Source organism: Pseudonaja textilis, chromosome 8 (genome assembly GCF_049901715.1).
Source record: "Pseudonaja textilis isolate UNSWEBS1 chromosome 8, rPseTex1.2, whole genome shotgun sequence".
In the NCBI taxonomy this organism is placed as follows: domain Eukaryota; kingdom Metazoa; phylum Chordata; class Lepidosauria; order Squamata; family Elapidae; genus Pseudonaja; species Pseudonaja textilis.
In genome coordinates, this window is record NC_141997.1 from 13,110,033 (window position 1) to 13,137,668 (window position 27,636).

At 36.9% G+C, this 27,636-nt stretch overlaps 1 protein-coding gene across 10 annotated transcripts in view; it reads left to right on the top strand.

The window, feature by feature from the left end:
- The first annotated feature begins 3,365 nt into the window (after positions 1-3,365).
- Positions 3,366-27,636, top strand: part of PNPLA4 (patatin like domain 4, phospholipase and triacylglycerol lipase) — a 34,877-nt gene continuing 10,606 nt past the window's right edge. Inside the window, exons 1-4 of one of the 10 annotated variants that reach the window (XM_087938367.1) lie at positions 3,366-3,656; positions 11,234-11,424; positions 12,652-12,775; positions 24,161-24,345. In XM_087938367.1, the coding sequence (XP_087794493.1) occupies positions 11,272-11,424; positions 12,652-12,775; positions 24,161-24,345 (462 nt within the window). In that variant the 5' untranslated portion in view covers positions 3,366-3,656; positions 11,234-11,271. Of the gene's footprint in view, positions 3,657-11,233; positions 11,425-12,651; positions 12,776-24,160; positions 24,346-27,636 lie in introns of those variants that run through there. The other 9 variants (XM_087938366.1, XM_087938363.1, XM_087938365.1 and 6 more) reach the window with 9 other exon arrangements.

Consider the following 27,636-nt stretch of genomic DNA (forward strand, 5'->3'; position numbering starts at 1 on the left):
TTATTATTCACATAATTGAAAAGATGCAATGGTTTACATTGTGTGTGTTTGTGTGTGTGTGAATGTGTGTCTGAGAGAGAGAGAGAGAGAGAATGTATTGCAATAGTAATTTTAATTGTATTGGCATTGCATGTTCTCTCTCTCACACACATACACATACATAGAAGGTATGCATTATATCTTAATTAATAGCAATAGCACTTAGAGTTATATACCACTTTGCAGTGCTTTTACAGCCCTCTCTAAGTACAGAAACAGCATATTGTCCCCAACAATCTGGGTCCTCATTTTACCCACCTGGGAAGAATGGAAGGTTGAGTCAGCCTTGAGCCTTGACAATCAATCTGTCAAATCGCAGGCAGCCAGCAGTTAGCAGAAGTAGCCTGCAGTACTTCACTCTAATCACTGCACCACCACAGCTCAACATGTGTATGTATATATGCATGTACACACACACACAAGAGAGAGAGAGAGAGAGAGAGAGAGAGAGAGAGAGAGAGAGAGAGAGAGAGAGAGAGAGAGGGAGAATTCATTATTGTATTATAATAGGAAAAATAGGTATCTGTTTTGGTCGATGCTGATAAATACCATTTATCATTTCAATCATTTGAAATAATTGCAGAAGGCACTCTGCTTTTCATTAACTTGTTTTAGTGGCAAAAAGGACAAGGAAAAAGACTTAGAAAAAAATCCATTTAATTTTTGAATGACATTTTGTTTGTGAGTTAAATTTCATGTACTTTTTCTTTTCTACCTCCTCTTTTGTTATATTATTTATTCTAGTTAGATATGCTCCTCCACTCAACCACACCCCTACTTTGTTAGTTTGCTGAAATAAAACAAATTATTATCTGGATTCAGGGCAAGTCATTTGTAAGACAATTTCAGCCTGTGAAAATATATTGGAAAAATGATTGTAAAAATGTGTGTGTGGACCCAGTGAGGATCCAAATTGAATTGGGGGTAGCTCCTAAAGCATTGGTACATGCTTCAAAGATGTATTTCACTCATTGTAAACTGCTCAAAAAAATAAAGACATCCTAGATTTGAATGAATGAAATATTCATTAATATGTTCAAAAATAAACACAAAAATAAGTCATCCTAGATCTGAATGAATGAAATATTCTTATTAAATACTTTGTTCATTACATAGTTGAATGTGCTGACAACAAAAATCACACAAAAATTATCAATGGAAATCAAATTTAGCAACCCATGGAGATTTGAATTTGGAGTTACACTCAAAATTAAAGTGGAAAAAAACACTACAGGCTGATCCAACTTTGATGTAATGTCCTTAAAACAAGTTAAAATGAGGCTCAGTAGTATGTGTGGCCTCCACATGCCTGTATGACCTCCCTACAATGCCTGGGCATGCTCCTGATGAGGTGGCGGATGGTCTCCTGAGGGATCTCCTCCCACACCTGGACTATAGCATCCCCCAACTCCTGGACAGTCTGTGGTGCAATGTGGCGTTGGTGAATGGAGCGAGACATGATGTCCCAGATGTGCTCAATTGGATTCAGGTCTGGGGAATGGGTGGGCCAGTCCATAGCATCAATGCCTTCGTCTTGCAGGAACTGCTGACACACTCCAGCCACATGAGGTCTTGCATTGTCATGCATTAGGAGGAACCCAGGGCCAACCGCACCAGTATATGATCTCACAAGGGGTCTGAGGATCTCATCTCGGTACCTAATGGCAGTCAGGCTACCTCTGGCGAGCACATGGAGGGCTGGGCGGCCCCCTAAAGAAATGCCACCCCACACCATTACTGACCCACTGCCAAACCGGTCATGCTGGAGGATGTTGCAGGCAGGCAGAACGTTCTCCATGGCGTCTCCAGACCCTGTCACATCTGTCACATGTGCTCATTATGAACCTGCTTTCATCTGTGAAGAGCACAGGGCACCAGTGGCAAATTTGCCAATCTTGGTGTTCTCTGGCAAATGCCAAACGTCCTGCACGGTGCTGTGCTGTAAGCACAACCCCCACCTGTGGATGTTGGGCCCTCATACCACCCTCATGGAGTCTGTTTCTGATCGTTTGAGCATCCACATGCACAAAGGTAGCGGTCCTGATGGCGGGTTGTTGCCCTCCTATGGCCTCTTCCGTGTCTCCTGATGTACTGGCCTGTCTCCTGGTAGTGCCTCCATGCTCTGGACACAACGCTGACAGACACAGCAAACCTTCTTGCCACAGCTCGAATTGATGTGCCATCCCAGGTGAGCTGCACTACCTGAGCCACTTGTGTGGGTTGTAGACTCTGTCTCATGCTACCACTAGTGACAGCACTGCCAGAATTCAAAAGTGACCATCAGCCAGAAAGCATAGGAACTGAGAAGTGGTCTGTGGTCACCACCTGCAGAACCACTCCTTTATTGGGGATGACTTGCTAACTGCCTATGCTTTCCACCTGTTGTCTATTCCATTTGCATGTGAAATTGATTGTCAATCAGTGTTGCTACCTAAGTGGAGAGTTTGATTTCACAGAAGTGTGATTGACTTGGAGTTACATTGTGTTGTTTAAGTGTTCCCTTTATTTTTTTTGAGCAGTGTATATTTAAAACATTCTCATGTGTTTACAACACACAATAATTGAGTTATTTAAATAGTTCCATAAATCTCATTTTCAGGGCTTACTGTATCAGTCAGTACAAACATTCTTTTCTGAGCTGTAAGAATTAATAGCTAGCTGACTTTATCTTCACCACTGATCTAAAGCTATCTTGTGGTTTCAAAAGGCTGAAAAATGCCGGTGTCCTTTTTGTTGTTTTATTTCTAGAATGCTACTGCTTTCTCCATTTGAAAAATGAAGGCGAATACCTTGAAAATTTATGAAGCTTTTTTATAAGAATTGTAAAACTCTCTGGTCAAGCTTCAGCCACTGTCAGGATCTTATAGATTAAGAGGAGACATTTTGGAAAAGTGGATGTCACCTGCAGTTATGCTCCACCAGCCAATGAAATTTATTAAATGTTTATGATTATCCTATTGTACATTTCTTTGTTAGTAGGCAGGCAAAGATAGGTATAAATACATCTCTGGATAACATGCCACTTCCCATTTTTATTTTCTGGGACTCTCCATGGGGTTATGTAAATTTTCATTTATACATTTTTTTATTTATTCACTAATGTAAACAAGCACTTATTATGGCTTCTTACTCCTCATATGTTAGCAATCTCATCAATAAATATTAAATGTTCAGACTACCAGATCTGGGCTGGAGAATTTACAGGTCTTTATTTTGTTGGCGACTAGGGGTTGAGCAAGCAGGCCTAATACCTCCTCTATTAATAAGCTTGCTGTATCTTTCCTCCTGCTTCAAATTTTCCCTTTCCACCCAATCGCAGCAGGTCACAGAGATGTTTTACACTTCAGAGAAAAGGTGGGAAACTCTCGCGAACTGAGAAAAAGAGTTAATTCAATGCAGTAATTAATGTAAGAAGCCCACTAGCAAAGACCCAGCGAGAGTGGAATAGAAACAAACTTGCTTTCGTGCAGGATCTGTCTCTTTAAGAAAGACGCGGTAGCTGAGGCTGTATAGAATCAGCCGGCGTATTAACGTAAACGGAGAGCATGAAAAGCAAGACACGGCTTTCTTTGGAGGAAGAAAAGAGGCGAAGAGGCGGAAGGGAGGAGTAAGCGGAGGTATATTATGGAGGATCAGTTCTTTGCCTTGCACTTCGCCAAGTGCTGAAATTGAAAAAGGCGGATTCAAGCCTTTTTCTTAGCCTTGGCTTCGTTTCTTCAACATCGATTCCATTTAGCTCCTTTCAGCTCCAAATGAGATTCTCGGATTAAAATAAGATGCTAAAATAGATATTTTATAATCACTTTGGTCAGTTTGTCGGTCTCAGGAGTCGTTTGGAGATTTAACCTGTTGCTCGGGACTCGCTTGGAGATTAATGCCGCCATTAATCATCAGGCTGTATTTGCAGAGACGAGCGTTTCGGCCTCTGAATTATTGCCTCAGCCCATCCTTTTCTGTCTCTTGTTCAGTGCCCTCTGGTGCTGGTCATTTGGGCAGCCGTGCTAGCTGTCAGTAGTATGCAAGGGACGACCCTGCCCCAGTGAGTTCTGGCTTTTAAATTGCTAAGATTATACTAGTTCTATAGAGAGAGCCCAATTATTTATGTTTTTGCAGCAGGAAACAGTCGAGTTTTGTGTCACCTTAAGGGCCAGCACCCTTTTAATTCCGTTGAATGCAATTCATTTGGTGGAATGGACGTGTCAAAAAGAGGATTAGTACTCTTATAAAAAGAACAAAGGTGAATTAATGGCTTATAAAGGGGAAAAGTTGCTGAGATACAGCTGAATCTTTTCCCATTTCTCCTCCCTCATAATGGCTTTAATAGGCTGGAAGTGTATGAAAAGCTGTAGCAACATAAAAGGAACCTTAAAATTCAGAGACAATGACCTTTCAGCATTGACTCTGGAGTATTGGAGCAGAGTAAAACCCAGCTTTTGAGTCCAGCTGAGAAACCGGGAAGCCTCATTGAAGATTACTGCCAAATAAGATGGTTGTTCAGCCTGCGGTTTGCCAGTTTTATAGCAGGCCCGATCAATATGGTAGCGATGATTTAAATTCAGTTGCTTGACCAAACTCATTAGATTTATTATCCTTGCACAAAAGCGCTGGGCGGTTTAGCTGAAAAAGTGATAAATTATAATGCCTTAAATCTCTGGACTGTTGGTTCAGTCTTTGTCCTTGTTAGTAATGCCTTAATAACCAATTGTGAGTGACACTAATGGCTGCTTCTCTATTCCAGATTGAGGCATCTTGGCCTCAAATTCTTTACTGCTCTATTTTTTCTGTTGAATTAAGTAAGGGAAAGCCAAAGGAGACATGTTGATTACAGGGAAGAAAAATTGGTGCTTTATCTTATTATATACCAATTGAAAATTTGAACAGTGGCAAACTGCAGGTTCCAATACTTCCTCATCAAGCAACATGGGTTCCATGTACTACCATATGTGTTTAAAATATGCATCGGATTATAGTCAAAAATAAATCTGCACACTTGCAAACTGGCTTCTATATAGAAGTGAAATGTGGTTATGTTGTCTCTTCCCCAAGCCAGGTTAGTTGAATCAAAACAGTGTCAATTTTTTTGCAAATAGTTTAGTTTTATTCATAGCTACATAGCAAAACAGCAATATACACATTTTAAATAAAACTTGGAATATACTTAATAAAAATGCAAAAGGAATTTTTTTTAGAAGGCTAAGCTAATAGAAATCAAGAATGAATAAATAATGGGCATGTTTTCCTAATGTGTTTTGGGACAACAGCAAATATAATTTCTTATGTTTTAAAAAGTCTTGTGTGTGTTTTTTAAACTGCAATAAGCAGGAATCTGATTGATAATGATTTATCTCATTTTAATGTTTTGCTTGATAAATAAAGGGAGTTGACTGGGAGAAAAAGGCAGCCTGAAGTTATGAAAGCTTAATATAACATAATTAAACATATATGCACTGGGTATCCAAAGTATGAAAAGGCATTACCAACCTTGTTAGATCTGTTATAGAGGAGTATATGTTCATAGAATTGAGTTGCATTGTTAAGGATATGGAAATAGCCTTACTAGATTAGATTCCATATTGCTTCTTTTAATGCATCTTTGAGCGTAAATCTGTTACTCTGTAAGATTTATTTCAGAGAAGATAAGATTTGAAATATACTTGGTGTTTCTTAGTATTCTTGATTCTTAGCCATGAAGTGTATGAGATAGTACAGTTGGATTTCCCCTCTTTGATTTAATTTCTGGGTAATGAATTGTAACAACCCTTTGCTTTCACTAAGGAAAGCTTTTAAAAAAATGCATTTCTGTTCTGCCAAAATCAATTAATAAAATTGTTCTGGAAGAAAAACTAATGAAATGAATATAAATGCCTTCTTGGTGGATCCTGCAATTTTATGTGCATATATGTATGGATAACAAAATCCTCTCATTTTATCATGTGAAATAATAAAATTACAAAGCCTATTTTTGTTTAAATTCCTAATATTGGCATGGCTGGGATATTTGTTGCATTAAGCTTCTTGTGATATACTGAGCTTGATTTTATAAAATTTTAAAATCTTGTTTTCATGTATATGCACTTTGTGTTGAAGGCATGGGTTGAATCTTAAACATAATACGGTTAATTTTAAAATTCAATGGGTCATCCTTGAATGATACTAAGGAGGCTTAGAACATCTGATCTTGGAACTCTTGATGCATTAAATGCATATGCTGCATTCAATACTTTCCCACACAATTAGTTCATTTTTGTTACATCTAGTTTACTGTAGTTACATAATTAGTTTATATAACATAGTAATCATTGTTTTATGTGGTGGAATCCTTGGTGTTCTCTGAGCTTGGTTGTTTGCTTGCAGATATTTTGTTAACTTGACTGCCATGTTTCCCCCAAAATAAGTCCCACCCTGAAAATAAGCCCTAGTTTGAGGGTTTTTTTGTGGGACTAATATAAGCCCTCCCCCCCAAAAAAAATAAGTCTGCGGATGGCCAGCACAAGATGTGGCAAGTGTGTGGCAGCCAATGGTGTGCAGCAGGAGCCACAGCACTCCAGCCTCTTGGTGCAGTGCAAATACCATTAAATCCAAGAGTGAAGGCAGGCAGGAGAAGACAGGCAATCTGACATGCTGGGCGTTGTCTGATCACAGGAAGCTTGCAGAAGGGTTTGTAGCAGCACCGTCAGCAGGCAGAGGCAGGGGGATGGGGGAGGCAGGTGATCCTGACGCGCTGTGTGGATCAATGCTTGGCACAGAGATAGTGGGAGAGAGTGGCGCATTTGGATCGCCTCTGTCTGCTATGCACTTTTTGCTGAGAGGGAGATGAAGCTTCGTCTGCTTGCAAAGGGGATGCTTTGAAATGGAGCATTTCAAAATGTTTGCTTTGCAAGCACATGAAGCTTTGAGTCTCAGTCATTTCTCCATCTGGAGAAAAATGTTTCATTGCTTATGGGATGCTTGGGAATGGAGCAAATTGATTATCTCAGTTTGAAAGCATTCCCTTTTCAAGAAGACAAAGCTTCATCTTCCTCTCAGTGAAAAGTATTTGGGCAGTTCCCAGCAGCCATGCCCTCTCTGTCTCAGTTTCTGCTTGCCCGTGGCCTCAATTGGGGCCAAGCTCTCAGCACGCCTCAGCCTCCACCCACTCTGCCAAGAGGGCAAAGAGCTCCTGTGAAGCCAGCAGCAGCATGTACCGCTGCTTGGTGGCCAGGACGGCACCCGCTGTGGCCAAGAAGTGTCCCAGCAGCAGTTGGGGCAGCAGGCAGGGTAGGTGGATGCCAAGGCATGCCAAGAGCTTGGCCTCTTGCAGCTGTGGACAGACAATAGGACGGAGAGGTGGGGACCAGTGGTAGCTGCACTCCCTGTTGGCTCCCGCACTTGTTGCTTCCTGCACTAAAAAAAAGGCCTCTCTGAAAATAAGCCCAAAAGAAAATAAGACCAGGTCTTATTTTGAGGGAAACATGCTAGGTAAATTTCAATTGTTATCAGAAAACATCAAGAATGTCATGTTTGTATTCTTCCTAAATAACATTACTAATAATTTTTTTTAAAAAAAATAGATTTTATTAAATTTACAATTTAAAAACACATCGACAATACATTTACAAAGTAGAAAGAAAAACGGGTAGGGGGAAAGAAGGAAAACACCCGGCCTAGCACACCGGATAAAGGCTGGTTGGGGGGAAGAGAAAGGATATAGAGGGAGAGAAGGGAAGGGAAGGGGAGGGAGAATAGGGTAGAAAATACAATTAAAAACGAATGATATCTTTTTGTGACAGTCTGTAAGGATCATTTCTCTTCATCATATCCAATCTTCTACTCTTTTCCATTATATTTAAGTTACTTTTTATCCTTTACATAATTTGTCTCTGTGTAAGCCAATTATACCATGAGTTCCAGTTGTCGTAAAATGTTGAGGACTCTTTGTTTTTTAATGCTATCGTTAGTTTATCCATTTCAGCACACTCACAAATTTTCTGAATAACCATTTGCTCTGAAGGTATATGAGGTAATTTCCAACATTGAGCAAACGCTAATCTAGCTGCGGTTAGAATATGGATTATTACATATTTTGTCTTTTTGGATAAATATCTATCAGAGATCCCTAACAGGAAGAACTCTGGTTTATAGTCTATTTGTTCTTTAGTTATCTCCTCCAACCATTTTCTGATTTTTTGCCAAAATTTTTGGGTAGTTTTACAAGACCACCACGTGTGGAAAAATGTTCCTTCAGTGCTTTTGCATTTCCAACACCTTGAGCTCATGTTAGGGTTCATCTTCGCCAACCTCGAAGGGGGTAAGTGCCATCTATATAACATTTTATACATATTTTCTTTGTACGCCGCCTATTTCATAATCTTGATGTTTCTATTCCAGATCTTTTCCCATTCTGTTAATGTAATGCTTCTTCCAATATTCCTACTCCACGTTATCATGTTCCCTTTCACTATCTCTTGCTCTAATTCTACCTCCAATAAATATTTATAAAATTTGGAGATATTCTTTTTATTTGATCCTAATAAGATTTTATCTAAATATTGTAATTTGCTATAGATTCCAAACTCTTTGATATCTTGTTTGTATCTGCTATGGATTTGTATATATAACCACTGGTCAATTTTAAATCCCTGTTCCTGTAAGTCCTGTCGATCGTGGCAATCCTGCCCAGTAGAGAAAGCTGCAGCTTATTCCAAGATTCTAGGTCTTTCTTAATTTGCTGTAATAGTTTATCATAATTATTCTCTTTGAGCGATTTACTATGTGGTGTTAACCATATGCCTAAATATTTGACCTTTTTTGTTGCCTGTATCCCCATGGTTTTTTCTAATTCTTTCCTCTGATTCTCTGTTAGATTTTTAGTCATTAATTTTGTCTTATTTCTGTTAATCTTTAATCCTGCTACTGAACCAAATTGTTCTAGTTCTTTTATTAGGTTATGTCCTTTTTCCATGGGTTCCTCTAGGAAGAAAACCATATCGTCTGCAAACGCCTGTAGTTTATATTCCTCTGCTTTGACCCTGACTCCTTGGATTTCAGAGTTTTGTCTTATCCGCGTTAACAGTGATTCTAAAGCAAGTATAAATAGGAGGGGTGAGAGGGGGCAACCCTGTCTAACGCCCTTTTCAATGTTTAATGGGCCTGTTTGTTCACCATTAATTAGTATATTGGCCTGTTGGGTATTGTAAATTGTTGTGATAATGTTCTCGAATTTAGTGCCCAGACTCATGTTATAGATTTTTTGTATTAAAAAGTGCCAATGTAGATTATCAAATGCTTTCTCCGCATCTAAAAACATGAGTGCAAATTGTTTCTCTGGATGAATTTCGTAATATTCTAAGACGTCAATAACGGTTCTTAGATTATTTTTGATTTGGCAGGATGGAAGGAAACCATTTTGGTCTTCATGAATGTATAAATTTAAAACTTGTTTTACTCTATTCGCTATAATTGAGGTAAATAACTTATAATCAGTGTTTAAAAGTGAGATTGGTCTATAATTGTTGATATATCTGGCATCTACATCCTCCTTCGGAATTAACGAAATCAACACCCCCCTCCATGAGTCTGGCATTTTGGCTGCCAAAAGTACTTCGTTGAACACTTCCAGCATCAGTGGTCCTACTAACTCTATTGTGGCTTTGTACAATTCTACTGGAATCCCATCTGGACCAGGGGATTTATTATTACTTTTATTCTCCATTGCAGATTTCAACTCAGATCATGTAATATCCTTATTTAATAATTCTTTCTCTCCTTCCCCTATTGTTTTATCATTCGTATTCTTATTTTGTCTTCATTGATTTCTTCTTTTTTATATAATCTTTGAAAATAGTTTAACATAATATCTTTTTTCTTCTCAATCTCATGTTGTGGTATGCCTTTCTCGTCTATTAGTTGGTGTATCAGTCTCTTTTCTTTTTCTTTTTTAAGTTTATAAGATAGCCATCTTCCTGGTTTATTGGCTTGTTCAAAATAATTTTGTTTGGACCTTCTCAAGCTAACTTCTATTTTATCTTGTTCAATTAAATTCAGCTTATGTTTGGCTAATATTAACTGGTTTTGTATTCCTTGGATCTTAGGGGTTTTTTGTAATTGTATTTCTAAGTCTTTGATTTGTTGTTGTAATACGTTTTGTCGGGCATAAGTTCTCTTGTTTCTCATAGCATTATAGGAAATTGTTGTACCAATTATAATTGCTTTCATAGTATCCCAAATATTCTGTTTTGAAATTGTTTCATTATTATTATCTTTTAGGAAATAGTTTAGCTCCTCTTTCAGCTTATTAATATACTCTTCTTCATTTACTATTTGGGTGTTTAGTGTCCATCTTTTTTTTATTCCTTTCCTATCTCTCCAAATTAGCTGTATTGGGTTGTGGTCAGCCCATTCATTTGGTAGGATTTTAATTTCTTTTATTTCATTAGCCAAATCCAAATCCATCCAAGCCATATCTATTCTAGTCCAAATCTTATGTGGATTAGAATAGTATGTAAATTGTTTCTCTTCAAGATTCCGTTCCCTCCATAAATCTTTTAAATTTAACTCTTTCTTCATTTCCTTACATGCCGCAGAAAGTTCCCTTTTCCCCTTCTTGTTTTTTCCCATATTACTATGGTCTTTTTGGTAGTCTGCAATGGAATTAAAATCGCCAATCAAGCAAATGTTCCTTTTTTCGAAGCCTACTATTTTTTGGTGGAGGTGTTTAAAAAATTTCCCTTGGTCTTCATTTGGGGCATAGATTGCTACAAGTAAAAATGTGATGTGGTTTATCCAAACTTGTATAACCAGAGTTCTTCCTTCGGGATCCGACCAGGTTAATTCTGCCTTTACATCTTGTTTTACGTAAATTGCAATTCCTTTTTTCTTGTGTTTATCGGCCGGTGCCGTAAAAAGTTTCCCTAATTTTGGACAAATTAGATGTCTGTCATCATTTTTCGAAATTTGTGTTTCTTGAAGACATATCTGCGTTATGTCGAATAAGTTTTGAAAATATCCTTTTTCTTTTTGATATTGAATTTAATCCATTTATATTGATGGAGAGCAACTTCTTCCCCTCCACCATTTATCTACGTCTGCTTAGATTTTTGCCTAGTAATGATTCGATTCTCTTGTTGTTGTTGTGGGATTTGCTCTTCTCTCCCAGGTTGTGGTTTATCATTACTAATAATTTTTAAGTGTCTCATTTTTTTTTCCTGATGGGCAGCAAGATTCGTATTCTATAAACTGGATTCATTTAAAGGCATGTGGGCTACCAAGAGGATATATAGATCCCTAAGACAGAAACTGCAGTTGAAGCAAGATGGACTACGCAATTCTTTTTATAGAGCCAAAAGTTTTGAGAAATCTGATCAGTGTTATGTTTTACAAGCTTGTCATCTTTTATCCACATGCAGTGTAAGTATTCATTCCTACCTTTATCTTCATGTGAAAGAATAGGAAACTTTAATTATTATACTCTCAAATATTCTAGCAATTCTGAATGTCAAGTTAAATTTATTATGTTGTGAAGGCTTTTTGAAAAACCTTTACCCTCACAAATGTGGCCTAATAAATGCATGTATTTAATTTTTGAATACATAGTATCCCAAAGTCCTGTAGGAAGGGGAAAATTATGTTTTTATTAATTTATACAAATTATCATTTGTGTGAAACCTACTTTACTAGAAGTTGAATTGTAAAAATATTTTTTGAAACCCATGTTTTATTTGGAGAAGCACCTCACAGGCACATGGAAATGAAAAAAAAATGCTTAAAATGGAAATATTTCAAGATTGTCAGAATAGTTTTTGTGTTTGATGGGATTCCATTGATTGATCTCTGTTTATGCAGCCTTAATCTGTTGATATGGACCTATTGTAGAATGGATCATTGCCTATCTTTGCTTTTTGGGGGGTGCATAGGTAAACAATAACAAACAAGTCCATAAGTTAATTACTTTGTCATTTCCAAGCAATTCTACTACAATTCCTTAAAAGCATTTCCTGAATAGAGAAGTTTAGAATAAAATATGAATATATATTTCAGGTTATGTGTACTCTTTGACCGCTCTGTGCCTTTTAATACTATTGATTCTTTGGACACCTAGATTGAGTTCTTGAACTGGAAGTAAAAAGCATTATACTACAATTATTTATGCTCTATCTATAGTGTTACTACTTTACAATCTAATGGCAATTATGATATGAAATACTGAGATTTACATGTATGAAGGCTCTGGGTAGGTAACGAGGGCCCTTTTTTCCTTGTTATATCACAGATGGGAATTATTCTATGTTTGGACTGAAGTTTGCCAAATAGGTCTACTCCAGATAAGCATTGCTGTGAATGGGAAATTAATTTTGATGGACAAGCTCTACTATATTTATAAGATAGTTTAAACTTTCCAAGATTGTTTACAGCTAAATTCTTGTTTCTAACAATAGCATTGGGTAATCACCTGTTCATTCTGAAAAAAATATAATTAAGATTGCAACTGATAGGTAGGAAATGATTCCATATATAGGGGTAAACCAAAATTGTACTCTTATTTTTGGAAATTAATGATTATTTTCTACTGGTAAAAATATGTAACCACTTTTTAAATTTATTTTTTGGTATTAAACTTTCTTATGGCATATATAGGTATCTTCTCATAATACATGGTTCATAACAGATATGAAAACTGATCTCAATGTAACAGAAGGAAATAAAGTGAATAAGAAATCATCGAAGTCACTAGGTGGTGGAAGATATCTTGAGATGGAAGGTATTAAGTACCCTTTTTCCTACTTTTTTTTTAAAAGTAGCATCTTATAGACAATTGTTTATCTCATTTGAATTTTCTGATTAGCTTCTTTCTTGAAATTGGGGTTTTAGACCTCTCAGGAATGTTGAAATTGGTTATGGTTTAATTGGACTGGGAAATCATCCTTTGAAAGAAAAAAATGTTTACAGAGTATGATTCATTAAAGTGTATTATTTATTAAATGTGTAGAGTACTCATAGTAAACATCTGTAGTGGAAGGTAAAAGCAAAGCTTAAATCTTTGTTCCTTTGAACATGTCTTATTAAAATGTTTCTGGGATATAACACACACATACATATACATTTATTGGTTCTAATCTTGGCTTCTGATGAAAGTTGGTTGCACGCCTTATAGAAGAGGCCTACCCAAATTTTCATTGACTTCTGCTTCCTTAAAATATAATGTTTAGAACATCTTCTCTAAATGACATGAAATAAAGCACAGAATAGCTTTGTCATGTATTTAAAAAAGAAAAGAAAATATAATGGCACCTATCATGGTGGCCCAGCCTTTATCTAGCTCCATTTGCCTCTCTGTTTTGACATGGAATCTAGATATGGCACAGTGGTTAGAATGCAGTACTGCAGGTGACTTCTGCTGACTGCCAGCTGACTGCAGTTTGGCAGTTGAAATCTCACTAGGCTCAAGATTTACTCAAATTTTCATCCTTCAGAGGTGGGTAAATTGAGGAGCCAGATTGTTGGGGGGCAATATACTGACTCTGTAAACCACTTAGAGAGGGCTGTAAAGCGGTATATAAGTCTAAATGCCAATGCCAATGCCATTGGTAGATCTTTTGAAAGAGTAGTGAGTACATCACTTCTCAAGTGTGCAGGATTTGAGAGTCACCTGTGCACATTTTATTTACCTAGCAATAGTTTGTTATTTTGATGATCTAAGCCTAAGATTACATTGGCATTTTTTCATCACTGAGCCATACTGGTTATTTGGATGAACACATCTCATTAAGTCTCTGAATGCTAGAGATACAGATACAGACAAAAGCATTGGTATCCTTCCACTTTTTTTTTCATAAGAATCCCAAGCTTCAACTGTAGGTAGGATAAATGCAACAAATGATAGTACAATTTCAGACAGAAATTCTAGATATATCTGGAAAGATATATCACGGTCCTTGATTAGAAGCAGTGACAGATGGACATTATGCTCTCTACAAAGGTAGTTCTTTAAAATGAGAAGTATATATTTATAGTTCCATAAAGAGGGAGCAACAGAAGAAAAATGGCTTAGGCATCCCACAAGGAATTAACTGAAACAGATAAAGGTAAATAGAATCCATTTTAGGCACCTTTGACACTCTTTTCCTTCAGCTCCCATTTTTGCCAGTCTGGGTTATTGTTTCAGAAGTATAGATGGCTTTCAGTACCTTATATGCTACTAGCCCATGTGGATAAACTTGTGCTTCATTGTTCTGCTTCCTTTCAAAAATTGCCAGTATCCTTGATTTTTTCCACTATTAATATCTCAACTACTTCTCACTAGATTAACTGCATTTTGATCCATAACAATATGCCTTTTTTATTTCATGTGTGTGTATGTTTGGACATGGATCACTCAAACTATATGTTCCATGCCAAAAATATTTTGCAAATATGTAGCCCTGCCTATGTCTTAATTAAAGACATACTAGATTCTAGGTGGACTAAGGAGTTCGGTATACTTTGAAGCACTCAATAAATATCCCCTTACAACTTGTAAGGTATGATTTCTGAAAGATTGAAATCTGTATTTGCACGTAGAAAAATCTGACTTCATAAAGGATTCTGAAATATACCCTTAACAATAAATTAAAGCATCCGGAATAAAATTCTAATCCCAATTTTCATTTCTTTTTTTGTGTCAACATTTTTATTGAATTATAATTATAAAGTATTATAAAATACAAAGTAAATAGAAACCCCATCTCCATCTCTGAAGCTTCTTGACAGTCTTTAACAAATTTATTTGGGCTTTCAATGTATACATTGCATTAAAAAGAATTCCTCTTAAAAAAAGCTCAGTTGTTTACCCATTTTATTGCCAATTTTATATTGTATTTGCATGCTTAGCAAGAAAGGACTCTTACAGATATTCTGGTAATTTATCAATAAGGAACCCATTTATAATAAAGCAGCTACAGCTTGCAGTGCTCTTTTTATCCTGTTGGTGTTAATGAAAGAATGCCAGTGGAAGATTATTAGTATTAGAAGGTTTTGATCTCCAGCTTGGCTGGCATGCCTTCATGTGGGATGGAAAATCTAAACAACATTCATATTTCCAAAGGCACCATGTAAGAAATGTGTTGTTCAATATCTGGGGAAATATTAAAAAAAAAACCACTACCCAAAGGTTCCATTGTGGCTATCTACATTGGAAGCAGTCACATATCCAAATCTGTTGGATTATGAAAATATTGTCAGGTATAAAGATTTACTATATGATACTGGAGAGCTTAAAAATACGAACCAAATACAAATTCAAGGAAAGGAGATAGCATGGTGGCCCTTTGCACAAATACAAACCCATAAAAAAAAAGATAGAGAACAGTTTGGCTTTAATATGATCCCACAAGAATTAGATAAAATATGGCTAGGAGAGGAAAAGAAAATAATTAGTAAAACATATAAATATCTTTTGGATTGCAAATTAAAAGAAGAAATAGTCTCAGAATCTATGATAATTTGGGCCAAAAACATGGGTCATAGTATTGAATTAGATAAGTGGGAACACATCTGGCAAACAAATTACAAATTAACCATGTCAGTCTCGTATAAAGAAAATTTATATAAAATGGTTCATCGCTGGCACCTACTTCCCGCAAGACTGGCTAAGATGTCCCCCAACCTACCACCCAACTGTTCGAAATGTAACTACGCACAAGGAACATATTTTCACATGTGGTGGACTTGCCCATGTGCTCAGAAGTTTTGGAGAAATATTAGAAATTGGATTTTAAACATAACAAAACAAAATTTAAAACTTGAACCCGAAACCTTTCTGCTGATAGATTTAAACATGGAGAAAAAATATCAATATTTAATTTTGCACATCATAACTGCAGCCAGAATAACCTACGCACAAAACTGGAAACTCTTTCATTCCTTCAGAGGATATGGTAATTAAAAAAATACATGAATGTGCTGAGATGGATAGCCTAACCAAATTGTTAAAAAATAAACAAGATAGTGACTATTATAAAATATGGAACATTTGGTATGATTGGTTAAAGAAAAGGTAATATTTGATATTTGGATAAGTTATGGAAATGACAGAAGACATGCATTTAATTATAAAGTATATATCCCTCTTCACCCAAGTGCCTATAAAAGAAGCCTTGACAGCCATCCAAAACAAATACAACCCCCCCAAGCACATCCTAGATCTGACCAACCACTGCCTATCCAATACATACTTCACCTACAATGGACAAAAATACAAACAAATAGAAGGAGCACCCATGGGACCACCCCTCTCACCTGTCATCGCAAACCTGTACATGGAACACTTTGAAACATAAGCTCTAGAAAAATATGATCACAAACTCAAACTCTGCCTCAGATACGTAGATGAGACCTTCATAATCTGGCCAAACGAGAAAGAAAAACTGAACAACTTCCTCACACACCTCAACAGCCTACACCCCAAAATACAATTCACCATGGAAACAGAAGCCAACAATCAACTTCCTTTCCTAGATGTCTTGGTATACAAAAGATCCAATGGCTCCCTAGGACACACCATCTACCAGAAGAAAACACATACAAACCGCTATCTACATGCACTCTCACACCACCACCCAGCACAGATCAATTCCGTAGCCAAGACACTCATCTCCAGAACAAAATGCTTAGCCGATGAACAACACCAAAAAACCGAACTACACACTCTCACCAACGTACTTACAGCCAATGGATTCCAAAGAAAGAAGATCACCCACCTAATCCAAAAAGAAACCCCAACCAAAATCCAAGACAGAGAACAAGAAAACGGCAAAGTCCTCCTCCCATATATAAAAGGCACTACAGACAAAATCAGCAAGATCCTCCAAAAACACAACATTAAAACAGCATTCTGCACAAACAGAAAAATATCCACCATCCTAAGAAACCCCAAAGACAAAATCGAATTAGAAAACCAAGGAGTATACGAAATCCCTGCACTGCCTGCCCTACCACATACATTGGACAAACTAACAGAAGAATAAGTGCACGCATTGAAGAACATAAAAACTCAATCAAAAAGAAGAAACGACCTCTTCCCTGGTCCAACACCTCAAAGCCACAGGACATGAAATTGACTTTAAAAATACCAGAACTATCGCCAAAACCGAACACTTCAACAGCAGAATAATCAGAGAAGCCATAGAGATAGAAAAACGCCCACACAGCATGAACAAGCGAGATGACACCTCCCGCCTTCCAGCCATTTGGAAACCCACCCTCATGAACAGGCAGTACCTAACATGAAGAATGACACCAGACCCACACCCATGAGAGCCACACAAGATGCCACCACCACACTTCCATGTAGAAAACAGACTCACACCCACCCAGAAGATGAGACACGACCACGGACCAGAAGCTGCACTGCAGCTGCATCACTACCCACTTCAAACCCCTCCGAGCCATACAAGAAGCATACCGACACCCACTATGAAGATGCAGAAGGACCACGAACTCGAAGCCAAACAGCAAGATCACAGCTCACCAGCTCAAATCCCCAGCAACTAAGACTAACCTGAGCACAACCAAGCCCCCACCTGAACAGAACACGCCTCCAACCAATCAGAACACGGCTAACCCCCAACCAATCAGAACACAGCCAAACCCCCTACCAATGAGAACACACCCCCACCCAATCAGAACACAGCCAAGCCCCCACCCAATCAAGTCCCACCCCCACTGGCAGTTAAAAGGAGAAGCAGCTGCAATCTCCATTACTCTGAGAAGCACAGAGCCGAGACAGAAGCCTGAAGATGATGAATGAGACTTCATCGAAACGTTGCCTAGATACTTGAATCTTACGCGGAGAAAACCCGAACAACCAAAGATCCACATACAAATACCATGAACCTCAGAAAACAAATATATATATATATATATATATATATATATATATATATATATATATATATATATATATATATATATTGATTTGTCTGTTTTAAATCTATGTCAAATAAATGTTTTTTCTAGAATAAAAAATTTAAAAAAATTAAAAAATATGATAACATAAGATGCAGCTTTGTTTTACATTCTTATGTACTGGAATGGATGAAAAAGATGTCTGTGCTTATTATTTCTAATCTGAATTTAGACTTTCCAGTTGAATTGAAGCAACCAACAACATACCCAAAACATGCTTGCTGATCATGACTTCAAGGAATCACCAGTTTTCATTTAGTTCAGGTGATATTAGTCCATGTACAGTTAATGTTTTCCATAGTCCTTAATTCAAAGGCATCAATCTTTTACTTAACATCAGTTTTTGTAGCTGAACATTGCCACTAGGAGGTTCATGGCTTTAACCATTTGGAACTTTATCCTATACAATGTTTTTCTTGCATCCTTACATTTAGTATCTTCCTTTTTTCTTAGGTACTACCCATCTTTATGTTTTATTGAGTTCATGTGATCTGCCCCTTTACATCTTGATATGAAAAATAATAATATATTAAACTTGAATGCTAAGTTCAAAGAGATGCAAGTTGATTATTATCTTTGTTAATAGCTGATGAAAATCCAGATTTTTATTTTTTTCTTTTAAAAGGAACTATAACTCACTTTGGCTTAACAAAATAATGTTTGCATATTTCAGATATCATTTCAGCCTCCTATTTTGATTTCACTGAACTGTTCCAAACTCATAGTCTTATAATGTACAGTGGTACCTCAGTATTCTACTATGCTTCAGGTGCTTACTTTGGATGCTTACTTATTACTTTGGATAGTCCATTTTGACTGCTTCAACATTGGTCAAATTTGGTATCAGTTGCATTTTGATGTGAAAATGTTATCCTAGTACTCATTTCTTGGAACTTGACGCACTGCGATAGGAAGAAGGGGATAGCCATGGAGAATGGACAGGAAGCCAGCTATTTCAGGAAGGTTTCTGCAAAAGGAAGCAAGGGACTGCCTTAGAGGGCAGACAGGAAGTTGCCCATGCTGGGTGTGGGGTTTGCTGACATAGGAAAAGGGACAGACAGGAAGTCTGTCCCTTTTCCTTCCTGGGTGAAACAAAGAGTCGTGTGGTTAAATCACATGATTTGTTTGATACTCATTTTTAGTACTCGTCACGCCTTCTAGAACCAATTAATGATGAATACTGAGATACCACTGTATATAATAAGCAGATATAGGAATAATAGCTAGCTTTGTCTATTTTTTTTGTATTCTGCTTTTTTTTTCATTTTATTTCTTATAATAGGAGTATTTATTCTTCTGAACAATCTTTATAGTAGCAGGTATTCTGGCACACAGACTAGCCATAATGTATTCCATTTTCTAGTGCAGAAAATGTGTACACAATAAAAACCCATGCTGTAGTAATAAAGCTTTTTCTGTTATCTTCATTAGCCATTCTTTGTGTATTTTATTGATACTTATTATTCAAGGCAGAATGTAAAAATGCTATTTTTATCATCGCAAGCCTCCAAAAGCAAGTTGGAATCATTGCTTTCTCCATTTTCTCCATTCTATTTTTGAAATTTGGGAATAACTTTTCTGCTACTGTTTTTATTGTCTTCTATTTCTTTCCATAGCTCCTCAGAGTCTTGTGAATTAAGAATACTGAAGTTGTTCTGTCCCTCAATCTTATATTTAGACTTGACTTCTATAGTAAAATAATCTATGCTCTCTTTAATGCATATTTGCCAAGTTTATCATACATATTTGATACACAGTTTGATATACTTAAGACATTCTCCCATTGATACACTGGGGTTGTTTCATAACCTACAACTGAAATAGGTCTGGTTGACTGAGTTGTATTTCTTCATCTTTTGTTTTCTCTTATGAAGTTGATTTATTTCCAGTATTGTGTATCCAGTGATGTCCATGTATATGGATTTGAAGGCTAGTATTGAAGAATGAATATTAATCTCTCACCAAAATTATTCTGTTTACCCAATTGAAAATTGAATTACATCATCCTGAAAATTGAATGTCATCATCCTGTTACTACTGTCTCTTTCTTGATAATACATTTCATAACTTTTGTTATTTTCTGTAGAATTTCACAATGGTTTGTACTATTGCATCTGCAATAAATGGTTGCTCTTATGTACTGCTGAATTTTGCTGTATATCCACTAATTCAAGTAGATAGGATACTGCATATAGTGAGTTGTCTATGAACAGTTAATCCTGACTTTATCCTGAAATAAAAATATCGGTGTACCAGAAGCATCATTTTCTTTTGTTCCAAACTTTTGCTGTACTTATTGTGTTGCATGCTGATTATTTAATACATGTTAATGTTTTCTTTAGAGTCCTTTGCCACCAGGTCTCTGATGCTATATTTGTGTGTGTGTGTCGGGGGGGGGGGTTTCCCATCAATATAGGCTAATATGGCTGAATGTGCAAATTAGCATCCCCTGGAATCTCATTCTCTTGGTAATATTTACTACTGTGAAATGCATGCTAAGATACCTTACACTGTAAATTTTCCACTTACTTAGTTGAATCCTGAAAAGATAGAAATTATGCATTACAATAAATGTCCATTATGCACTATTTCAAATTGGTTAATTATATTGCAAGGAATTAGGAAAACGCAGTTACTTTTTTGGTAATTTTCAAAGATAGTCTATGGTCATGTCAGCAGGCTATGTTAATCAAAATTTATGATTAAGCTGTTTTCTTCCCTTGGCCCATGTGACCTGAAATAGTTACCACTGGTTTATTTAAAACATAATTTATAATGTGTTCTCTCATCTCCTCGAAATAACCATATTGTTTTTGCTACTAAGTACAAGCTGTTAATTGGAGACAAACATACCTCTTAACCTAATAATAACTCATAAACTAACATATTAACATATTTATCATCCCTAATGATAAACCACAACCTACAGGGCATTCAGAAGGTATTCAGACCCATTTCACCTTTTTCAATTTTGTTATGCTGCAGCCTGATTCTACAGTTGTTGAAATTCATTTTTTTCTCATTAATCTACACTCAGAACTCCATAATGACAAATTCACACAATTTTAGAAATGCCTGTTTATTTATTAAAAAGAAACTCAAATATCACGTTGGCATAGGTATTCAGACCCTTTGTAACAACACTTGAAATTTAACTCAGGTGCCTCCTATTTCTTTTGATCATTGCTGACACATTTCTACACCTTGATTGGAATCTACCTGTGGTAAATTAAATTGATTGGACATGATTTGGAAAGGCACACATCTCTATAGAAGGCCTCACAACTGACAATGCATACTGTAGCAGAGCAAAAGCCATGAGGTCAAAGGAACTGCCTACAGAGCTCAAGGACAGGATTACTGCAAAGCACAGATCTGGGGAAGGCTACATTTTTTTTTTTTTTTGCTGCACTGAAGATTCCTAAGAACACAGTGGCCTCCATAATTCTCAAATGGAAAACATTTGGCACAACCAGGACTCTTCCAAGAGCTGGTTGCCTGGTCAAACAGCAATCGGGGGAGAAGGGCCTTAGTAATATAGGTAACCAAGAACCCAATAGTCACTCTGAACTGTGGAGAGTTCAGCAGTTCCAGAAACACAACCAGCACTGCAGCCCTCCATTGAGCTGGGCTTTATGATAGAGTGGCTAGACAGAAGCCTCTCCTCAGTGCAAAACATGAAAGCTTGCCTGGAGTTTGCAAAAAAGCACCTGAAGACTCTTGGAGTTGAACTCCTGGTTTCTGTAGTCTGCAATTTTTCCTCTGGAAATCCATTTTTACTCCCACACCATTTAAAGAGTGTTCATCCCAAATTGTATAGCTCAAAGTCTGTAGAGAATCTCAGTCATCCAGGTCATGGTTGTCCCATAGGTGCTTTTTCAGGAGGCAACTAGACTTTCTTGTTTTTTCTTTCTCTTTTGAATGGTGTAGGAGCAGGGGTGGGATTCTACCAGTTCGCACCTATTCGCTAGAACCAGTTGTTAACATTCTAAGCAGTTTGGAGAACCGGTTGTTAGAAGAAATCACTAGCCTAATCCTGTAAGGAAGGCAGAAGGAAACATTCTGGTGTTACTTACAGAAACTGCCTCTCTGTTAACCTTTATTGCTTCCTTGGCAGGACTAGACTTCCTGTCTCTGGAACTTCTCTGGAGTTTTTTCCCCTTCCTTTGCTGGTACTTTGCTTGTGTGGAGTGACCATTCAAAGTTACAATGGCATTGAAAATGGTGGCAGCTCCTCAAATATTGGAACACTGCTATCATGTCTCCTCTAGTCCTTCTCTTCACTAGACTAGCCAGCCCAGTTCCTGTAGCCGTTCTTCATATGTTTTAGTCTCCAGTCCCCGAATCATCCTGGTTGCTCTTTTCTATACTTTTTCTAGAGTCTCAACATCTTTTTTATAATGTGACCAAAACTGGATGCAGGATTCTAAGTGTGGTCTTACTAAGGCTTTATAGAGTGGTATTAGTACCTCATTCGCTCTCGATTGTATTCCTCTGTTAATGCAATTTAGGATTGCATTAGCTTTTTTGGTGGCTGCTGCTGCACATTGCTGGCTCATATTTAGCTGATTGTCCACTAAGACTCCAAGATCCCTCTCACAGTTACTGCTATTGAGCCTGGTTTCACCCAGTCTATATGTGTACTTTTGATTTTTCTTGCCTAAGGGTAGGACTTTACTTTTCTCTACATTGAATTTCATTTTGTTAGATACGGCCCAGTGTTCTAGTCTGTCAAGATCCATCTGGATCTTGAGCCTATCTTCCTGGGTATTAGCTATTCCTGCGAGCTTAGTATCATCTGCAAATTTGGTAAGTTCCCCTTCTATTCCCTCATCTAAGTTGTTAATGAAGATACTGAGTACTGGGCCTAAGACAGAACCTTGTGGCACCCCACTGCTTACTTCCCTCCATGTAGACCTAGACCCATTAAGGATTACTTGAGTATGGTTTCTCAGCCGGTTGCGAGTCCATCTAGTGATGGTGCTATCTATTCCACTTTTTTTCTAGTTTACGAAGAAGTAGGTTGTGATCTACTTTGTCAAATGCCTTGCTGAAATCTAAATTTATTATGTCCACAGTATTTCGCTGGTCTACTAATTTAGTCACTGGAAAAGTAAAAGCTGTGATTTGATGTTAATACCTTATTTTACTATAACAGAAAGAGTTGGAAGCCAATGCTTCTTTTTCTCCCCCCCTCCCCCCAATTTTTCCTCATTTCACTTCCCCCTTTTTACTTTTGTATTTTATAATACTCTATAAATTAAAAATTGATTATAAAAGGATGCAAATTACCAGTTGTCTGCAAGGAATATAAATTCTTTCATTCACCACTATCCTATCAGAGAAACTTCTTGAATGAGAAGCGAAATATCTTCAAAAGAAAAAAACAAGAAAGTCTAGTTGCCTCCTGAAAAAGTATCTTTGGGATATGCATGCTTTTGCACTGGAAGTCCAAAGCTGATTTTGCTTCGGTGCCAAAGTGGATTTATTCAATAAAGTTTATACTCTTGGTAAAATAATGTCCCAGGAGTTTCTTTTTCTGGATTCACCAAGTGGACAGTTGATAGACTTCCACAGCACTAAGGACCTCAGACTTGCCCGAAGGTTTACTTTCCAATATGGCAATGATCCTAAGCACACACTCATGAAGACAATAGGAGTGATTTAGGAACAACTCTGTGAATGTCCTAGAGTGGCTCAGTCAGTGCCCTGACCAGAATTCTATTGAACATCTCTGGAGCGACCTGAAAATGGCTGTCCTCCAATGGTCGCCATCCAACCTGACTGAGCTTGATGGATTTTGTGAAGAAGAATGGCAGAAAATCTCCCAATCCAGGTGTGCAAAGCTTATCGCATCATTGCTCCCAAAGGTGCTCCAACAAAGTACAGAGTGAACAGTCTGAATACTTATGACAATGTGATATTTCAGTTTTTTATTTTTAATAAATTTACAGAGATTTCTAAAATTTCTAAAATACTTTTCATTATGGGGTACTGAGTGTAGATTAATGAGAAAAAAAATGAATTTCAATAACTGTAGAATCAGGCTGCAGCATAACAAAATTGACTAAAGTGAAGGGAGTCTGAATACTTTCTGAATGCACTATATCTCTGTTCATTTTTAATTTAGCCTAATATATGTCATATTTTGGAGAAAATGCTTTGGAAATCTTAACACTATTTCCTTTTGAAATTTCCACAGCAAATATGAAACATCTCAACTTATCCTTTGCAGCCTCTGGCTTTCTGGGGATCTACCACTTGGGGGCAGCATCTGCTCTTTGCAGACATGGTAAGAAGTTATTGAAGGTTGTGAAGGCCTTTGCAGGAGCATCTTCAGGAGCTTTGACTGCCACTGTTCTTTTAACAGTGCCAGAAAGTATTGAGGTAATTGTGAAGAAGAAATTGCAATCTTGAAAACACAGCTTAAGTCTACCTGCTTTGGATGATCTTGGCTAAGGTTTTGAAAATAAGACCAATGTCTGGTTACAAAGCCGCAGGATGTGTTTAATTGTGTTAGCAAAGACACTTTATGGAGGAGAAAACTGCAATGACAAATCAATTTCTCTCATTTTAATTTGTATTTGCAGATGTATTTTGTTTTGTTTTTGGCTATGGATTTGAAAAAAATAAGAAAGATTACATTGATGAAGATTAGAATCAGGATTGTTATTTCTACAGATTTTAGAACCATTCTGTTCTGAGATAACACCTTAAGATATAATGTCAACACTAACTTATAATGTGGACTGGTTAATTTTAACAGATAACAGATAATCAGAGTTGGAAGGGACCTTGTAGGTAATCTACTCCAACCCCCTGCCCAAGCGAGAGAGACCCTACACCATTTCTGACAAATGGCAGTTCAATCTCTTCTTGAAAGTCTCAAGTGATGGCGCTTCCACAACTTCCGAGGGCAAGCTGTTCCATTGGTTGATTGTTCTCACTGTCCGAAAGTTTCTCCTTATTTCCAGGTTAAATCTCTCCTTGTTCAGTTTCCATCTATTATTCCTTTTCTGGCCTACAGGAGCTTTAGAAAACAGCTTGACCCCTTCCTCCCTGTGGTAGCCCCTCAAATATTGGAAGACTGCTATCATGTCTCCCCTGGTCCTTCTCTTTACTACAATAGCCAAGCCCAGTTCCTGCAACCGTTCATCGTATGTTTTAGCTTCTAGACCCTCTAATCATCCTGGTTGCTCTTCTGTCCTTTTTCTAGAGTCTCAACATCTTTTTTATAATGTGGTGAACAAAACTGTATGCAGTATTTTGACTTTGCACATCTGGCTGAACCAGTTACTGTGGCTTGTCAATTTGTAGTATTCTGCAAAACGAAAAAAATGATTTTTTTTTTCAAGTACAACCATCAAGCAAACTACAGGTTCACTAAAACCAGTCACTTAGTGACTGTTCGAAGTTATGATGTACCTCTTTGGCATATTTACGGCGCAGATTTGAAGTTCTGACAGTGTGCTCTCCTCCTTCAGACATGTAATAGAACTTTGTACAGTCAGCAATAGGGTTGCATTTATGGCCATTTACAGCATTCCTGCCATTGTGATGATGTTTTACAGTAGTTTCGCAAAAAAATGGCACTTCCATTTTTTAGCAAAACGATGCCCACAGGGAAGCATTGATTTGCTTAATGTCTGCAAGTGTTTGCTTAATAACTGCTGATTTGTTTAACGGCCATGGTGATTTGCTGAACCTCTGCTGCAGAATGTGTAAATTCGTATCAATCATAACTGACCAGTTTTATATCACAACTTACAAACCATGAAGGATAGATTCCAGTATATACTGACAATTGTTAACCATTCTCACCACAGTCCTGGTAAGTTCCAGGTCTACCTGTGGAGTAAACTAGGTAATTGTCTTATGCAACTATCATATATATGGAACTGTTAATGGTCACAGATATTTCTGAGTGAGAATTGTCTGCTAATAGGACTGATATGACTAATATGATTGAAATAGATGTAACAACAGAATGTGCTGCTCTTCCTTCACCACCACCTATTAAATATGGATGAAAAGCCTTTTTATATGTTTTATAACAATGTGTTAATTTATTAATATTAAATATTAAATGTATAAAGCCAGCCATCTTATGGAAAGTGACTCTGTGCAGTTGACAACAATTCTACTCTGTTTGATAATAATTTCCAACCTATTACTATTGCAGATCCTAGGTTTTGAGAACGGTTTGTGTATCCCAAGGTCTAATGTCCATTATATTAATCAGAATATGAATTTGATTGAGTGGAATAGGTTGAGTTATGAATAATTGTTCATCCTATCACAACTGCAGGTAGTTTTATGACTGCTCTGTACATGACAGTGTATCTGAAGAAAAATATTAGAAAAATAATTTTGAAAGAAGATATTATCAAAAGAAGGCAGGGGAGGGGATGAACCAACAGGTTGAATAGGTGATAGAAATGTACATGTACAACTGTAGCAAGCACTGCATAGTATTTTCACTTTGTCTATAGCTTACAATTTTATTTATTTTCTATTTCATTTAACTTAGTATATTGCCAGGTTTTAAACCAGCCTAGATCAACTGCACCTGATCAGGATTTATGCACTGAGCTTATTGTTTACATTTAACTTGTAAATCAGATGACCATGCTTTTAGCTCTGGGTCATATTTCAATTAAAGCTGCTGCAACTACCTTGGTCACATCCTTTTAAGGGTTTGGGGAGTCACTGGGTTTGGTGGAAATCACTGTTGTTTAACTAACTTTAATTCCAGCACCATAGGGATTGCCCATATGCTACCTGCAGCTGTTAAAGCTAGTTTTGCATTTTAATGAGGATTTATCTTAATAAATTACAACTTGAAAGTCTGTGGTATTAAAATAAACATTGTCACCTGCAGTTTTCTTTGATTTAAAGCTGTATGATTCTTTTCATAAATTCCAGGATCTCTATTGCTCATCCTAATCCTTTATAGTTCAGAAACTGTACTCTAGCTGGACAAAAAAATAGGCATCATTAAATATTTCAATAAAATAATAATAGATCTTAGTTAAATGGAAATAAATTAGCAGCTTTTGATGTATTCTTATCATTTGAAATATTATGAGAAAACTACTAATTTTTTTTAAAAAAAGAAATATTTCGACCTGTATTTACAATCAGTCTATGAACTGGTCAAGTAGGCACCAAAATCAGTGCTGGGATTCAATTTTTTTTACTACTGGTTCTGTAGGCATGGCTTGGTGGGTGTGGCAGCGGAAGGATACTGTAAAATCTCTAGTCAGATGTGATATTTGCCGGTTCTCTGAACTACTCAAAATTTCTGCTACCAGTTCTCCAGAACTGGTCAGAACCTGCTGAATACCACCTCTGATCAAAATATGCAAGTTAATAATTCTATAAATGGATAATTTACTGACAATATTTACACTTTATAACGAACTATACATCATAAAAGTAATAAAAAGCCTGTCCTTTTTTTTTTCAAGTTTCTGTAGCTTTTCTTTTTCTTTACCACAATTCTTAGCATGATTTCAGAAGTCTTTCTTTGCTTCCATGGTGATTTTCATTTACTTTAGTTTCAGTAATATGATAACTTCATTAAAATTATGATGCCTCCTGAGGGTAGGAACATAATGAATTTTACTTCATTTATCAATATTGGTAACACACGTGTTCTTAAATGTATTGTTCTAA